This window comes from Lepidochelys kempii, chromosome 7, assembly GCF_965140285.1.
Source record: "Lepidochelys kempii isolate rLepKem1 chromosome 7, rLepKem1.hap1, whole genome shotgun sequence".
Lineage (NCBI taxonomy): Eukaryota > Metazoa > Chordata > Testudines > Cheloniidae > Lepidochelys > Lepidochelys kempii.
The window spans coordinates 43,462,574-43,480,768 of record NC_136386.1 but is presented as its reverse complement, the minus strand read 5'-3'; the positions used below and the strand labels follow the sequence as shown (position 1 = coordinate 43,480,768).

Genomic DNA, 18,195 nt, shown 5'->3' with positions numbered 1-18,195 from the left:
CCATTGAAGGAAGGCTGTGTACGGCACAGACACATATTAGGTCAGTGCCAGGCCTGTGATACATATCAGCTTCATTATAAATCATTTTGTCTTTGGCAAGAAATCAGGCTCAGTTTCATGTCATGGCCAGCATAGCTGCCTTGCTCACCAGATGATACCATGATAGCCTATGACGTACCCAGATGGCAAGCTGTTCACTGTTATAACGAACGTGGCTCTGATACTCACAAGCACCATACCAAGCCATCTTGGTATAAGCTCTTTTTTAAAAAAATTATTATTAATTATTATTATTATTCAGAGCAGGATTTCCTGTTTCTTCTAGGAAAATATCAAACCTTTAATGTTACACTTGAAACAGCACCCCAGACACTTAACAGGTCATTTTTATCACTACTTAACATACAGCTTACTCTGGTGGACTTTCCATTTAGGTGCCATTTGAAAGCTTTTCAAGTCAGGTGAATTCAGCTGAAATTAGGAATTAGTGAACTGTGTTTTGGCAAAATAACCACCAGTCTCAATTCCCACCTTCCTTCTGCTCTTTAAGGTGGAGTCCCAACAGGTCTCCCTAGCAGGCCCCACAGCAAGACACTTCAGGGCTTTTTTGTACCTTGCCTGAAGTGAACCATGCCTCTAGTGGGGAGAGGCAAGTACTGAGCTTTTTGAGAGAGTCACCCTTCCTGCATTATATAGATATTTGTTTTATATTCTCCATGTCTCATGTATGACTCTGCTAGATATTATAACAGCTTAAGACATTAAGTGTGTATAGCTGATTGCACATGAGGAACATGGATCTGAATTCTATTAGGAATTACATTTGACCAATTACAAGCCATGAGGTATGTATTGCTCTTTCAAATTCTGCTATGCTCATGGAAGGTGTACATGTATGTCACAGAGCATATCCGACTCACTAGAGCAGAGGTGGGCAAACTATGGCCCGCAGGACCATCCTGCCCAGCCCCTGAGCTCCCGGCCGGAGCTCACACTCTGATAGGGCAAAGGGAAAGAAAACAAGCTGCAAGTTGCCTGCCGGCACGGGGAGTCCCCAGCAAATTCAAGCTATCCTATACCTGCTCTAGGGCTGGGCAACAGGCACAGAATCAGGGAGCCATAATTGGTTGGTAGTTCTCAATTTCCACCCTCTCTCCTGGGTTGCCTTGTGTAGGGAGGGGAGTCATCCTTTGCTAGCTGCTCCTCTAGGCTGTGGAAGAGGCAGTTGAGTCCATATCCAGCTCTCCCTGGCAGGTAAGGCAATGGAGCACCCAAAGCTCTCCTGGAACTGCTAAACAACTGTAACAGTGAAAAGACTCCAAGTCCTAACAGCATCCCCAGTTCATATCAGCTTTGATGGGGGGCAATTAGGGAGGTAGCGTCTGCATCTTCCCCCAGAGCAATGGGGTTAATTCAAACTCTTCAGTTTAAAAATTGCACAGCCTGGCTCAGGGAACACATTTTCAATTCATGATCAAATACAAATGTTCTTCTTAATACAGTCACTCTTGAGGGCCACAATTGTTTGAACATCACTGCCCTAGGTGAAAGGCTCATCATACAGTAGGAGAGAGACTAGTCCTACAATATGCACTTCAAATCACTAGGTCAGCACCAGAAAGACTTCATTCCATGGCAGGTCAACATCGTGTTGCTCGGTGCGCCCAGCAGCTATGACCAACACATTTAAATAGGTGATGCTTGGAAAACTGGATGACAGGCTAGAAAAGGAGAAACTCCAGTGGAAAATGGCTCTTGCAAGCCTGATAAAAACAGGGCTGCTCCTTGCACTGAAATCCTGCAGCATTTTGCAGTTAGCAGCAATATCCTAGTTAGTCACTGTCTAGTCAGCATTTTACCCAGGCAGCAAGTATACGAATTAATAGATGCAGTATCATTGTATGGGCAAAAAGAGCAAACTCTTGCTACAAAAAAAAATTGCATAATTGTAATTTATTACAACTGCCTACTAACTCTGCTGTGGTTAGGGAAGCAGTCACATTGCCCTGTTAAAACATGACTGCTCAGGGACTTCTAAATCATCTCATGAATATACTCCCTGTGATGAAACTTGGCATACGTACTTCAGCCAGAAGGCAAGGGTATTGGTTAGATCTTTTTTGCATTTCTGCAACCACTAAAATGCCTGCAACACCCTTCACCCACTAAATATGGCAAGTCATCTGAAATATTGACCAGCTGCTGGTGCTAATTTAAAAACACCCCCTAGGTTCTAACTTGCATTGCTCTTGCACAGCAATGTTCCACAACTGTTACAGCTCAATAATACCTAACACCTAAAATGAGAGCACAGTTGTTAACAGTTGGGCAATTTATTAAAAAAAAAAAAGAAAACTTCAGGATCCCATATGACCTATGTTGACTTGAAAAACGTCCAATCATGTATTGTGCATTTTCAGATCCTATTTTTAACCAGCAACAGATAAGAGTACTCAGTAATCCAAAGGAGACTCTCAACACTTCAGTGTCAGAACCAAAATGTTTTAAAAAGACAGTCCCTATGCCCCCCAAGGAATTTAAAATGCCATACGCATTAGCTTCTAAATCTCATATGTTTAGTACCAAGTAATAAGAAAGACTAGTGATAAGCCGCACTATATTTGCCATGATTCTCCTCCATGTCCCACATTAAAAAGCACTCTGCATGCAAATTACCTTTTTTGCCTGATATTTAATCACCTGCCTCAAATATGCAATTAATAAACCCCAAAAGTGTCTAGTTTCATTACTGGTTCCAAGCACGTCTTTATTATTTTCCAAAGTGGTGTTTTGTAGGATTTTACAGCAGCATCTGAAAAAAATTTAAAAGTACCAGTAACTCCTCACTTAATGTCGTAGTCATGTTCCTGAAAAATGATACTTTAAGCGAAACAATGTTAAGCAAATCCAATTTCCCCATAACAATCAATGTAAATAGGGGGGTTATGTTCCAGGGAAATTTTATTTAAACAAACAATTTAATACTGTACACAGCAATGATGATTGTGAAGCTTGGTTGAGGTGGTGGAGTCAGAGGGTGGGATTTTTCCCAGGGAATGCCTTACTGCTAAATGATGAACTACCACTCAGCTGAGCCCTCAAGGGTTAACACACTCTTGTTAACATAGCCTCACGCTCTACAAGCCAGCACGAATGGAGGGAGGAGATACAGCATGGCAGAGAGACAAAAACTGTGTGTGAGAGTGTTACTGACAGATCCACACACACCCCGTGTGTGAGAGAGACCCACCCGCATTGCTCCTTTAAGTATGCTGACCCCACTCTAAGTACACTGCCTTTTAAAGTAGATCAGCAAGTTGAGACAGCAGCTGCTGCCAGGAAGCTCCCTCCTTCCTGAGCCCTGTCATGCTCCCCCTCCACTCTGTGGAGGAGCACCGGGCAGGAGAGGGGGAGGACACACTGACCTTGGGGCCCCTCTTCCTGCACAGCAAGCAGGAGGCTCCCGGGAGCAGCTCCAAGGCAGAGGGCAGGAGCAGCACATAGCAGTGGGGGAGGGACAGCTGAACTGCCCGACACTTGACAGTCTGCTGTGCGGCTGCTGCACAGGGAATTTAGGGGGGCTGCCGGTCCACCCTGGTTCCACCAGCTAGCTCCAACGGGCTGCTCTTTCTGCAAGCAGTGGACAAAGCAGGTGGCTGCCAAACGAGAGGGAGCATTGTGCAACTTTAAATGAGCATGTTCTCTAATTGATCAGCAACGTAACAAAATAAAGTTAATTAGGACGATGTTAAGTGAGGAGTTACTGTAGTTAAAAAAAAAAAAAAATGTTGTGACTAAAGCAGCCAGTACAGGGACCTTGTTCTTATGGTAGACATCTTCCAGCACCACAGATGGCTCTGTAGTATCAAGGCAGTAGGCTCCATCTTGGCAAAGACCAACAGGACTTGTGCTCAAAGTGCAGGTCTAACAAAGGGTATTAAATGACAAAAGATGATGCTGAAACAATGCTGAGGATTTGACTTTGCTGTTTTTAAAGTAGCAATTTCATTCTAAAAATACTTTTCAAGCACAGATATCTAGAGCCTCACAAAGAGCTTCAGGTATTAACCTCATTCTACATTTGGGGAAACTGAGGTAGATGGTGACTTGCTTAAGGTGACAGGGGTCAATAACAGAACTGGGAACTGAAACTAGAGATCTCCTGACTCCCAAACCCAAACTTTAAGTAATTCGTATAGCACCTATTGCAGTAGTAATTCTTGGGACATTTAGCTACCAGTTCTGCCCAACAGAAACTACTTAAGTTGCAACATATTATAAATGTTAGTTTTAAGAGTAGCCTACAACAAGTGATGCTACACTGAGAACCAACAAGACAGAGCCACCTATTGTTTGAGCCTTTGAGTCTGCTTGAGACTTGCAACATGTTCAGAATGAAAACATGCTAGATCAAAGAAAGACATCTCTATGATGTACAGGGATCAACATCAAAAAAAGCCCACACTTCTCTTCTTATTTTATACTATCTCATTGAAAAAAAAAAAGGGGGGGAGATACTGAATGTGTTTTGCAGTATTACTCAAGGCAATCCATTAACCCACACAGTTTACATACTTGAGTTTCTTACACAAAGGTCAAACACATGCAGCAACAACTTTACAGTTACCATCTCCAATCCTCTCTGCAACCCCTTTTCCAATATCATGTTTTCCCATCTCTTAACTGCTATGACCTTTTTCTTGCTTTGGGCCTAATCTTTCAAGGGGCTGAGGACCTCTCTCAGTTTGGAACTGTGAGCAACAACAGGAGTCCAGGAGGACATTTCCAGATCAGGCCTTTTTGTATGCCCCAAACTCATCAGCTCTCGGCTCAGCCATAGCCGAGAGCATAACATATTTAAACCACATAACATATTCAAAACTACCAAACCACTCCCAAAATATCACCATTTCCCCTGCAACCTCACCTCAGGAACTCTGGTATCTGATGTCACCTTAATTTATTTTACAAATTTGGGAGGCAAGTTTGCAAGTGATCTCCAAAATATTGTTAAATTCAAAACAATTCTCCACTGAAATTCACATGCATTCCTTAAATCCATGCTTTAGTAAGTGCTTAATTTGTGCCTCTGGGCTTGGCAGTTCATAGCCCTGGGACCTCTGGGCTTTCTGCATCAGTTATGAAAGTAACAAACTTGCTTGAGCCCTGGCACCTCTTTCATTACAAATTAAGCACTGGCTTTAGTCTCTCCCAAAATCCAAGTTAAAGCTTCAATTTACCATAGTCTCTCTTCAGCAGTACCTAGAAATGGACACATCTACTAAGTCTCCATAGCCAAATCGTCACTTGTTTTCCACTTTTGTCAGAATTCAGTACCATAATCTCAGTAGCACTAACAAAACAATCAGATCTTACTCCCTTGGATTTAGTGGTCAGAATACGAAGGAACTGACATATTGGTTCAGATTAATTCATCCACCAAGCCTGATGTTCTGCCTCCAGCAGCAAATAACTGATTTTTTTTGGTTTGCTTTATCTGAAAAAACTCCTAGAACATACATGGGCACTATGCAGTATTGTTAGCGGTTGGTCCTGGATGGGGTTGAGGAAAGAGAAGAGTGTGACTTCTCACTCCAGCTGTAATAAGATTATCCCCAGAAGCATGTGATTTTTGTTACCGCTTTGTTCCTATATGGCTCATTCTTCCCAGAGCATGCCTCTGCCATATCACATTTATTAAAATATGGAGACCACAGTACAGTATATAAACAAATACATAAGCTAGACGAGCGGTTAATATATAAAATGTTTTTGAATGGTGAGGTACCATACATAAAGAAAGCTGTACTGAAAAAAAAGTACACAATAAGTAAAAGTGCATAATTCTAATCACATCAGCTTTTGCATAGCTATTAACTTTATTGCCATGTTCAAGCACACCATGGTATAATGCATGTCCAGTACTCCATGAAATGGTTGTGAACTTCTGATGCATGGTGCTTTCCCGCACCAAACCCGTATCATTGCTGTTTAGTGTGTGTAAACAGAAGCTTCCCTATATATTATTCTGTTCCAACTCTGAACCAAGCACTAATTGCACAAAAGCTAATTACAAAAGGCAGAGTTCCTATTTACATCTTGATAAGCATTGATAATGGGGAAAAATGCAGAAAGACATGCTTTATCGGTGAAGAAGAGTGTTCGTAACATACAGAATTTGTAAGATTTACCCAAACATGACATTGATTCATCAAAGATCTGACAACATTTTCCACTGTAGTCAGTCTCTCAAACATTTGCAATTCAGCCACAGAGGCTCATTTGCCACAGAAACTTGAAATAACTGTCAGTCAAGGAGCAAATCTTTGACATCAGATTTGGCGTAAGTCAGTTTTAAATCATAAACAAGTTATGGGACACAAAGAATTCAGGATTTACACTTTTTCCTGCCAGGACTCAACAACTGGTTGTGTGTGTTTTCACCTGTGCAGGTTATTAATCACAGACCTTTTTATACAGTGTATGGAAAATACCTTACTGAAGGTCTGAGAAAAGCACATTAGTTACTTCACATATTGTGCACTCTGCATTTGGTACTGCTAATCATATCGCACAGATTGACATCACAGATATATCACACACAAATGCAGACTGTTGTAATAATGGAAACAGAAGAAGCCATAGTTAGTCATGTCAAGAAGTCTGCAAGTGAAGTTGCTAAATAAACATTTATCAAGAGATTGTACTAGCTTCTATCACTACATACATTCAAGATTCAAAATTTTAAATAGAGAGGTTCTCGCTCCTCTTTTAATACTAGCATAAAACAAAAGGAAAAATGAGCTCCAAGATACTGCTAGAGCAACATTAGGACTCCGACAAGTTGGAACTTTTTTGCAGTTTGAGGCTTAAAATGAACATACCCATTCTGACAGCATGTACTTAACACATCCTATTGTCTCTTGTGGAAACACAGTACTTACCTTTGCACATCCCACTAAGGAACATACAGAACCTTACATTTTATAATCTCATTTTTCTTTTGTTTGAAAAACACTCAAGATAAAACAAGCAAATATAAACAGAAGCAGCACAGTCTTCATAGATGCATATAACTATACAACAGGAGCACTTCCTTCCTCTTCCTAACAATAACAGCCTTACAAACAGCTATTTCACAGTAGAAAAAGAAAAGTCAGACTGTACCTAGCCTTGCAAGGGTGCTTACTCAGGGCATTCCAGGGATTAATAAACCCACAGGAGAATATCCTCCTTTATGTTGTGCTGGGTAAGCAACTGCCTAACAAACTGTTTTAGAAAATTTAGTGAAGAGGTGCTGAAAGGTGCTGGTTTGACAGCCTTGGAGACTGAAGTCCTGTATTTAACCACAGAACAGGTACAACACAAGTACTGGTGACATAAGTTTGCCCATGCCTAATATCTTGATATGGAAAGTATTCCAAAAAGGAGTTCTGTATCCATTGCCTTGCCCATGTTTACAAAAATTCAGAGTCATAATTCACCACCAGTAAACAACCACGTTGTCAAAAAGTGCCAGTGTCCTGGCAACATTAAGTGGAGATTTACAAGTCTGAGTTTTGCTGGGGCAGATGCATGCCCAACCCATTAAGGAAGGTGGCTACTAGTGCCCGTTACAGTGATGCTTTTGTAGCGTGGACGCTGGGGCACTACAAACCGTACCCAGACCAGCACCCTGGGCAGGGCCCGTGGTGTGACCCACCAGGCAGAGGGCCTGCCCACCTGCTGACTGCGAGCGCAGGAGTTTGCTGCCGCACAGCCCCGGGGGTGCACGCTTGGAGACTGACCGCAGGGCATTTTCCCTGCGGGGGAAGCGGCTGCCTGAGGCGGAGCCGGGATGGGGCTGGGTCTGACGGGTGGCTGGTTTGCTGGCAGCACTTCAGTCTCTAGCGGTTCCCCGTCCCCCCTGTGCCGGAGGCAGGGCACAGCCCGGACCCCGGGGGGAGGGCAGCGTGGCCCGGGAGCTGAGAAGCAGTACGAGGCACCGCAGGAGGCGGCAGGCCCAGTGCCCGGAGCCGGTTCTTACCATACACCAGTTTTTTCATCTCGTGGTATCTGGCCCATAGGTAGGACTTAGTGTCGGCGCCCTCGGCAGGGCTGGGCTGGCTGCTCAGGGGACTGCCTGCGGCCGGGCTGGGCTCCGCGGCTCTCCGGGCTCTGCCAGGGACCGACTGGGGTGGGGACTGCCCCGCAGACTGGTGCTGAGCCCTTTGCTGGCCCCAGCCCGCCCGCCTGCCCTCGCCGGGGCCGCTGCTGGCGGCGGAGCTGCAGCTCTGGCAGAAGACGGCGGCGGCCAGCTGTAAGCCAGCCCCGTTACCCTTCCACAAGCCGCTGCCCGCAGTCTTGAAGCCGACGGCAGCCATGGCCTCCCCGCGGCTCCCCGGCAGGCGCGGAACTTAAGACGGCCGCGAAGAACCGCAGCCCTCTGGGAAGGGTCTGAAGCCCGCGCGCCCTCCCATGCACGGCCGCCGGCTCCGGCCACCCTGCAAGCCGAGCGCCCAGCCAGCCGCCCGCTGCCCGGGGACCGCGGTAACTAACTCCGCGCTGCCAGCCAATGAGCAGCCGAGCGAGGCGGGCCACGCGGCCAATCCTCGATTCTGCAGAGGAGCCAGCGTTCGGGGGCGGTCTCTCCAGACCAGCAAGTCCCGTCTACACCGCAGCCACATGTGGGCCCCAAGGCTGCGCGGCGGCACGGGACTTGCAGTTCTCCCAACTGTTTCACTAGGGACCTGGTCAGGCAACCGACGCGCCAAGTACTACAGGTCCCATGAAGCATTTCGCCAATATAGCTGGAGGGTATTTAAATATTGTTTATTGCAGCTCTGCGGTAGCGATATTCAGGGCTTTGCGTGGTTGGGGGGGAGGGGGTTTGGTGTGCGTGGCAGCGTGGGGGGAAGGGGATGTGACTTCCCGTTCGTCTAAATTACTATTTCAAGGAAGGAATTGGAACTCAGTAGCCTGAATTATTTCCAACTAGATTAACCACAGAGGAAAGCAGTAAAGAGAATAATTCTTCCCTTACACGGGAAGATGGAGTAGATGCATACCATCTCCATATCAATTTCTGCGGCCCTATCTATATTAGGGAACTTAAGGGAAAAGCCTATTAGTGTTACCACCAGTTCAGCTGTACTGCTGGAATCTCTATTGTAGACAATATTCCATCCTCCTCATGCATTTTTACAAGTCAGCAGATTTTAAAGCTGTGTAAAAAAAACAAAACAAAAAAAAAACAACAAACCCTGGAAGTTGTTGGAGCATTGTGTACACTAGAACTCCACTGGTGCTACCATAGATGCAGCCAAAACAATTTTTAAACAATTTCAATTCCATGGCCTATGAGTAAGGCTATTTAGTCATGGGCATTTTTAGTAAAAGTCATGGACAGGCCACAGTCAATAAACAAAAATTCACAGCCCAGTGACCTGTCCATGACTTGTACTATATACCTCTGACTATATATTGCACATATTTGGTCCAAGTACAGTGGTATGTTAATTTATTATAATGGCGCTGGATTATGTATGTTATTTTTGCAGAACAGGGATTGTAGAGGTGCCCTGTTAAGTAAGGACCAGATCTAGATGTCCATGTGCAAACAGAACTCTATGTATCAGTTTGAAGATTTCTAAAATGGGAGGTAGTATAGAGGCAGACCACTGATGCCACTTTAGCCCTGGCAGAATGAGACCAGTGAGACCTAGCTATTGTCATCATAGCTAAGGTACAACAGGACTCAATTCATAATTTACACAGGCACTGAATTAAAATGGCATTCCCTTTACACAGATCTCCAAAAGCTACAAAACATCTTTTGAATTCTCAATGGTCTAAGTTCTATCCATGTATAAACTCAAAGCCCTCTTGACATATAGGGCACAGAGCTCAGGAAGCAGAGAATATCCCAAAAGTGAAAATACAGACAGGCACCTTGAAGAAAAAAATGCCTGTCCCAAAACCAAAATTGTCTTAGTTTCTACGCTGGGGTTACTACTGCTTTTAAAACAACTTAATGTTGGGATAGAGAGGGAGGTTGCTGTGTTTTGTGTATTTCATTCTTCTACCTCAAGGATAAGCTGCTGCTCAAAAACCCCAGTGCAGTAACTGGATCATCTGAAAATGAAAACTGGCCTCTTGCCAGTTTCCTTGCACAAGCTAGCCAAATGCAATTGCACCTTCTACTGCACATGGATGAACTCTCTCTGAAATGCAGAGTCAGTGGCCAAGCAGAGCCAGAAAAGAAATTTAAAAGTGAGATGGATACATCATTAACCTTTTCTGTTATTTGATGGGGTTTACAAGACATAGCAATGGAAAGCCACATTTCAATATTAGAGTCTTGTGCAGATGTGCTTGGAGTGCCTTCTGTACAGCTTCGAAGCTTGGAGCAGGTGTACTGCAGAAAGTAAACCAGTTACTTTCAAAACAAAATATTTTATTGGTATCCCCAAAATGGGGGAAAGAGGCAGAGCCATCAGCTCTATATCAGAGGTAAACATATACTCCTGCTCAGGATAGGATTTCAGGTTTGACATTCTCTGCCCATTTGTCATTGTGCATCACTGATCCATTGGCAAGCTGCTTCACTGCACAGTACTATCTATCTCTTAGGAGGTTGTTCAAGGTGTCCAGCAAATGGGACGCCAGCAACCACTTTCTCCCCGGGGGCAGTTTCACCAGGTTCGCCGACTGGCAGTTCATCCACTGGGCCCAACTCAACTGCGTTCCCCTCAACAGAGCCATCCGCGATGGCAACCAGGACAAGCGCTGCAGGAAGTGTGGCTATGCCAATGAGACCCTGCTCCACGTCTTGTGTGGATGCAAACAGCACTCCGGAGCCTGGTGGCACTGCCACAATGCCATCCAGAACCAGCTGGTGAAAGCCATCCCGCTGTCCCTGGGGAAGATCACCATTGACTCCGCCATCCCTGGGACAGACAGCCAACTGCGACCCAACATCGTCGTGACAGATGCAGAAAAGAAGAAGGTCCTCATGGTAGATGTCACAGTGCCATTTGAAAACAGGTCACAGGCCTTCCACAAGGCCCGAGCACAGAAGGCGTTGAAGTACACCTCGCTGGCTGACACCCTGAGAGCCCAGGGCTATGATGTCCAGATCCACACCTTGAGTGGGCGCCCTGGGCGCATGGGACCCCCACAATGAGCTGGTACTGAGAGCATGCGGAGTCGGTCGACGCTACAGCCAGTTCATGAGACAGCTCATGGTGTCCGACACCATCAGGTGGTCCAGAGACATCTACACAGAACACATCACAGGTCACCGCCAGTACCAGGTCGAGTAACCGAGAATGACGACCAGGGAAATAACCCACTTCCTTCCCTGACACCCCACCCATGTACTTATTCTCTAGACCAATACTGACTTAGACTCTTAATACATACCATGGGTGGGGTACCCAAGGCCATTTATTCACTGACGCTTTAAAAACTCCCACACCGCAATCTGGATCTGTGCTGGTTATGTGATATGAATGTACCTCGTGAACCTTGTAATCAATACTTGCAATATCCTGTAACCTAACCCTAACCCCAGATGAACTGTACCTTCCCTTTTAACTTTTGTAAATTTGATTTTAAACATTAACTTCAATAAAATTTTTAAATCTTAGGGTTAATTCAGTTTCACTTCTCCAGGCTGACATTTGGGGGGGGGGGTGTTCCTCAGTCTAGGGAAAAGTATGTGTTAATTTGCTTATTTGAAGATACCATTTGACTAGATTCCTCAGCTTGGGTCTCACACCTCCCTGTGAAGCCCTGGAGTCAACTCTTCTCTCACCAGAGCCTTGAAATCACAGGAGGGGTTCGGTAGTAACCAACAGTCTCTCCAGTGAAAGAGGCTTTTCCTGGTCTGCTGCACAGGTAAGCAACACAGAAAGTTACTCAGAGAATGAGAGACATTAGCAAGTGGGACGAACCCTGGCCGAGGGCCCCTGACGACAAAGAATGCTTGCAAGGGGGCAACACCCCCTTTTAGGGCCCACACTCTGGCCCCTCGCTTGAGAGCCTCCGGCAAGGGGCCAGCACCCCAGCCCAAGACGTAGCACCCGGGCCCCTTGCCTGAGAACGATCGGCAAGGGCCAATGCCGGGGGCCCAGAGCCTGAGAGCCATCGGCAGGGCGGGAGAACTCGGTCCCTCACTGGCCCCACCCGCCGCAGGCGGTGACGGAGAGCAGCGCCACCGCAGTGCGCTCGAGGGGGCGGGGCGATAAGCCCCAGACCCACAGGGGCTGAAGGAGACTGGACAGAACACGAGGCGGCGCCACCATAGCCACTGGCGCTCTCTGTCTCCTGGTAGGCCCCGCCTCTAGGCGACAACCCCCTCCACAAACCGCGCTCCTTAGGCCCCGCCCTTTCCAGCCGCTCTGACCAATCAAGCACGCGGCAAACCACCCTCCTGGATCACGTGCCCGCTACGTTTCTTCTGCCTGCTGCGGCTGCGCTGTCTTCTTCGCGTTCTCTTCCGCGCCCGGATGGGACGGGGTGTGGGTCGTCGTCCTCCGTGCGGATCGCGAGACGCCTCCCCCGATTGGCTGCACCGAGGGGGAGGAGGGCATGTGCGGGTTGGGGACCGTTATATGAGTGACCGTTGGGGGCCCCTGAGACCGCCACGCAGGCTGGGGGAGGGTCTGGGGCTCCCCGGGCAGGAACTCGGACAGTGGCCTGTAGGTTTGTTCTTTGCGGGGTGGCAGAGGGCCCCTCCCTGCCCCACCAGCGTGCTTGGGGAGAGGGACGGGGGTTAAGGCGTCCCCCCTCCCCCGCGCTGTTAGCTCCAGCTGGAGGCTATTGGGTGTGGACGGGAGTCGGGGTGCGTGGAAGTAACGCAGCTGGGAAGACACAGGAGGCGAGAGCGGACCTGACTCCTCTCACCATTGCTCGGCTGCTCCTCGGGTGGGAGGGAGGGAGAGAATGGTGTAGTGACGAAGACCCTGCTGCTCTTGTTTACTGTGTGACAAGCCTTTCCCTTCTCCCATGTACACCCCTCAACACCGTAGAAACAACCAGGGATTGCAAAAAGAAAAGGAGGATTTGTGGCACCTTAGAGACTAACCAATTTATTTGAGCATAAACTTTCGTGAGCTACAGCCACAGTATGCATCCAATGAAGTGAGCTGTAGCTCACGAAAGCTCATGCTCAAATAACTTGGTTAGTCTCTAAGGTGCCACAAATCCTCCTTTTCTTTTTGCGAATACAGACTAACACGGCTGTTACTCTGAAACCAGGGGTTGGTTGTGTTTGGGCTGGTAAACGCTTTATTTGACTCCACAACTCTTCTTTCTTTCAGCTTGTTTGGGGGTGAGACCCTATTGCCATCCCTGAAATGCTGGTGAGGAGAAAAATAAGATACCTCTTGCAGCTGGTGCCTGGAAAGCAGCACTTTGGCATGTACAGATTCCTTCCTTTCTTCTTTCTCCTTGGGGGAGCCATGGAGTGGTTTATGATCAATGTCCGGCTTGGCGAAGAGACATTTTGTAAGTGGCAGGAGAGTATTGTCAAGTTGCACATATTCCACTTTTGGATCCAATATCATCTTCTCTGGTGAAGTGGGATTGCCCATCTCTGCAACTTGCACACTGTTACCAATGATCTACTATCCAAAATACTCTACTCTTCCAGGATGCACATTTCATTTTTTTGACCTATAAACTACAGCTTTTATTAACTAAATCCCCATAGGCATGCTAGAGCACACCAGTGCTATTTTTGTTTACGTAGCAGCAGCTTTCATTAGAGTTAGTTCAAAAAAATTTAAAATCCAATTTAAGATTTTAAGTAACAAGCAATTAGCATCCACTTTAACAAAGAGTATCCTTAAACTTTAAACGCCCATTACATTTTTAAAAATCTGAAAACTAGTTGCTCTGTATTTTATATTCTAAGACTTGCCATTGCAGGTTCTGTTTTTGCCTGAGACCAGCTGAAGACACTCTCCTAAAGCCCTGTCAGTAGTAGAATCAGAACCATCCAAGCAAAGCAGTTTGTCAGTATGAGGGTAGTAATCCAGCATATTGAGTGCCACACTTTTAATCCAGCTGCAATTTAAGATAAAACATTAATTCAGCTGTTGTACACCTGAAAGATTAATGAGTTACATTAAAGTGCCTTCCTCTCAGCAAGTAGCTGTTTACCCAAGTAAACTCTATGAAAGCAATGAATTAGGTTTTTGTTCTTTTTTTTTAAATAAAGAAGCCTCATTAAATTTGTATATAGGGGCATTTCAGAAAGAGGAACTAAGTAACATTTCAGTGTTGCTGTTTGGTATGTAGGAATACTTTCACATATCCTGATGTTTTCTACATTTGCAAACATCTAAATATATCATTTCCACAGCTGAAAACTAATATATTTGCCCAGTTCGATGTCTCACATTAGGTGCTTTTAGTGGGTTGGTTGGTTTGTTTTGCATGTAAATCTTCCATTGGCACTACTGCTGTATGGTAAGGTTGTGAAGAAAAGCATGTTAATTAGAAAGCATCCTTTGCATTTCTGCAGATGAGTTTACTTTCTTCCATATAACAGGAATGTCATATACCTAAATGATGTTGCGCTAAAGGCAGAGCTGGCTCACTTAATTCTGCAGTTTTACTTGTTCACAAACTGGCTGTTTTTGTGAAAAACAGGCATACATAGTAAAACTGATAATTAATCGTTGTTTTCCATTGCAGGACCTCATCTGGTCATGGGTATTTATTATGAATTAGAAGTTCAGACAGGACCATATTAAGGCAACATGGGAGCTTAGGCATTCTGTGGCATGAGTTAGGGGATGGATAGGTGGTTTCTAGCTTGTGCCTGCATACCATGGCCATGCCCTGTGTACCATGCAGCTTCCTCTCAAGTGGCAAGTGCCACCCAAACAAGATGTCCGCTGGGGGGAGACAGGCACCACCACCACCCAAAGGAGGAAGACTTCAGTCTTCATAAACCTGGAGGGTGGGGGTTGCTAACACCATTCCAGCAGAGCTGTGATTGAGCTGTTTTAATCAAAGACCCCCTTCTCACAGTCCTTTGCTGGTGTGGTGTCACTAGGGCCCCCCACAACAGTGGTTTTCAGAGTCAATGCTTCATTCTGTGGAGCAGCTCACAGCTGAGCTGTTTCAGGCTCTCAGCACATGCAGGTATACTTTACTGTGTTATTTACACTCAAGTTACATTTTCAGTCTTTTCTTTGTAAGCATCAGATCTAGAAAACAGGTTTTGTGTTTTTTTTTTAAATGAAGCTGAGATTTTGAAGCCTTCGTGATATTCCAGGAACTAGGAACCTAGGCACAGGCCTATACCTTAATCTGGCCCTGCCTTCAAACAGGGCCAGATCATATATTTTTTTAAATTTAGTTGTTTCCATGGGAAGGTATGTGTACATCATATTTCAGGTATAGAAATTTTTTTTAAATGTATATTCTTTCTTGGGTAAAACAGCAATTCAGGGCAAGATGGAAGTGAGAATTTATTTTTTAAAGAGGGTAGATTAGACTCATTAACTCATTCTTTTAAATTCTTGTCAGCATCTACAAATGGAAACTAGCTCTGAAAGCTCTTAAGTGTCAAAATTCACAAATTTAGGATTTTGTTCTTGGAAGATTGTTTGACTCTTCCTAAAATCTCAGGCAAATAATCAAAGAATCTCTTCACGGCAGATGATGTTTACCGTAGGAAACGGTCGGAGAGACAGTATGAGCGGAGGATGGAAGAAAGATGAATTTTTCACTGAACCATTTTGACAGAAATACCCTGAACCCTTGAATCCTGTGAATCATAGTTTAGAGAATTATAACTCCTGTTAAATGCATTCACAAGACTACATCTCTGCAAATTGGACTGTAATGCACTCATTGCCTGGTCTATGAAACATGGTTTTCCAAAATATTTTGAGTGTATTCTTCCTTCACCCACTTTAGAATCTTTTCCAGTAATATTTTCTGAATAGAAGGGTGAAGAATGTTGTTTGTGCAAAGCTCTGTTAAATAAACTAAACTGAATAAACAAAGTACCACTGCTTTCCTGTGCATGCTGAGACAACTCCCCCTGTAACTGAATTAAGCAGAAGAAAAGTAGATACGCAATTTCCATAGTTAGTTAGTTTTGCTTGTATTGATAGAAACTGCTCTTGTCTCAGATTTGTTTTCTTTCCACTATACTGCTCTTTCCCCCAAATACAATAGAACAGATTTATGGAAAAATAAGCTTGCTACGCTTGGAGTATATTTGAAGAGTCATCCATTTAGGCCTGACTAAATACATGTATCGGTTGCACCAACTGCAGCCACTCTGATGATAAGGAGATGAATATGAGATATGGTCTTGGAAAAGGTTATCTTTTTAGATCCTTAAGTGTGGAGGGACATGCAACAGAAATATATGAAACACTGAATTATTTTAATTGATTCCTGGATCTATTTCTATAGAAAGAAAATACTGCTCAAGGACAACAAGAAGCTGTTTAAAATAATTTTTTGGTCTTAAAGCTACCTAGCAGAGCTAAAAACATTTAATATCAATATACAAAGGCATTTCACTAATAATGCAGGAAAATCACCCATATCATGTTTTGAATTAGAATTGCCTATTAAAACTGCAGTGCCAAGCCAAAGTTGTGTGCTGCAGTTTGTGTTAACTTCTACAGTACCTGACTTGAAGCCTAGACTTTCTAGCAATGCATTATATTACAACAAAACATTTCCCTAACAAGTTTTTAAATCAAGGGTTATGATTAGGACAAAAACCCAGATGGGCTGTGTACTTAAAACTGTCTTTTGCTAATTCCTTTTTAAGAGCCACATTATACAGAAGTGGGTTTTCATTAATTAAAAAGAGAAGACAACCACCGCCTCAAATATCTCATCTAGGTATTTGATTTTTAAATGCAGGAAAGGGACTTTGTTACAAGACTGAAGACTATCCAGAAATTCTCCATCACCATCTGCCCCAAAGATTTCATTTTTTAAAGGGCTAGCGCCACTTGTGTTTTCAGAAAAAAAAAGTTGATTGCTAAGAGAACAAAGGTATGACTAAGCCCTATTATACTTTAGAAAAAACATAAGCAAAAAATATCTAAGCAACTGAGAAAGGAATGCAATTCAAAGGTAACAGCAATAGGTTAGATTTTTATTCTGACAGAGTTAAGAATCTTTGGACTGTACATTTTTTAGGACAGGCAGGGACTTAAGTCTTCATATACATCTGTAAGACCCTGACCTTGTAAACATTTATGCACATGGTTAACTTTAATATCCTAAGTCATTCTATTAAGACTAATTTGAGGCCATTGGGCACTACTGTAACAGATTACACACAATAATACAAGAATGTTAAGTTTGCAAAGTCAAGCCCTTAATTAGAAAAATGCCATAATTTTACCTCTACAAAATTTGGCCCCTTCTACATGCAAATATATTATGATAGTGTTTAACTACACTATTTTCTGCCCATGGCCTAGCCTTGCATCATTCAGGGCACAGGAGGGCTGGCTCACTGAATTAGCAATTATTCAATATATTGTTTATTCTCATTGTTTAATGTGTGGCCCAAACCCATATTAATTGCACCCTATTCAAATCCAACATTGATGACAGAATTATTCATTTCTTAATTCACTTTTCTATGGTAGTCTTCACTATGGTATCTGAGTGCTTCACAATTATTAATGAATTTATATTCCTAACTCCCATGTGAGATCAGGTGATATCCCCTTTTTATAAATGGGGTACTGAAACAGATATTAACATCAAATGTGTCCATAAACTTCGGTTGCCCAATTTCAGACCTCTGCATTGTGATTTTTCAGAGAGAGTAGTTAGCATTTTGATAGCACTGTATGTTCAAAGCACAGCTCCCACTGACTTTAGTTGCATCTGTGAGTGCTCAGAACTTTTGCAAATCAGACTCCAAGGTCTCAAGTTGGGCAAGCAGAAAGTGAAAACACAATTAGTGGCCAGCTATGAAAAGTTTGTTCTAAAGGAAACAAATCACCGGTGCAAGTTGTCCTTTCAGTTGCCATTGTTTCCTACAGAACCCATGGCTTTCAGTTACAATGGGTCTGGTGTGATCTGGAATCCAAAACTCTGCACGCTGTACTGCAACACCTGAAACAGAGAAGATGTCTCACCACTGTGGCTAATTGCCTTAAAGAAAGCAATTATATATTTTTAAAAAAGTGTTAATGTAAGCAGTGTCCC

General features: G+C 44.2%; 2 protein-coding genes across 3 annotated transcripts in view; one reads left to right on the top strand and one right to left on the bottom strand.

Annotated features, from left to right (window-relative positions):
- Positions 1 to 8,561, bottom strand: part of NT5DC2 (5'-nucleotidase domain containing 2) — a 58,567-nt gene extending 50,006 nt beyond the window's left edge. For both annotated transcript variants that reach the window (XM_073352445.2, XM_073352446.2), the window contains exon 1: positions 8,027 to 8,561. In XM_073352445.2, coding sequence (XP_073208546.1) covers positions 8,027 to 8,363 — 337 coding nt within the window. In that variant the 5' untranslated portion in view covers positions 8,364 to 8,561. The remainder of the gene's footprint in view (positions 1 to 8,026) is intronic.
- A 3,897-nt stretch (positions 8,562 to 12,458) lies between these two features.
- Positions 12,459 to 16,010, top strand: UQCC5 (ubiquinol-cytochrome c reductase complex assembly factor 5). Its single transcript, XM_073352439.1, has 3 exons — positions 12,459 to 12,687; positions 13,305 to 13,491; positions 15,658 to 16,010. The coding sequence occupies exons 2-3, from the start codon at positions 13,341 to 13,343 to the stop codon at positions 15,717 to 15,719; spliced, it is 213 nt and encodes a 70-aa protein (XP_073208540.1). The 5' UTR covers positions 12,459 to 12,687; positions 13,305 to 13,340; the 3' UTR covers positions 15,720 to 16,010.
- Positions 16,011 to 18,195: the final 2,185 nt, after the last annotated feature.

Excerpts from the sequence above, each read along its gene's own strand:
- UQCC5 (XM_073352439.1), top strand. The coding sequence starts at position 13,341 with ATGCTGGTGAGGAGAAAAATAAGATACCTCTTGCAGCTGGTGCCTGGA. Across the intron at positions 13,492-15,657 it reads GCTTGGCGAAGAGACATTTT|ATGATGTTTACCGTAGGAAA; the intron begins GTAAGTGGCAGG and ends TCTTCACGGCAG.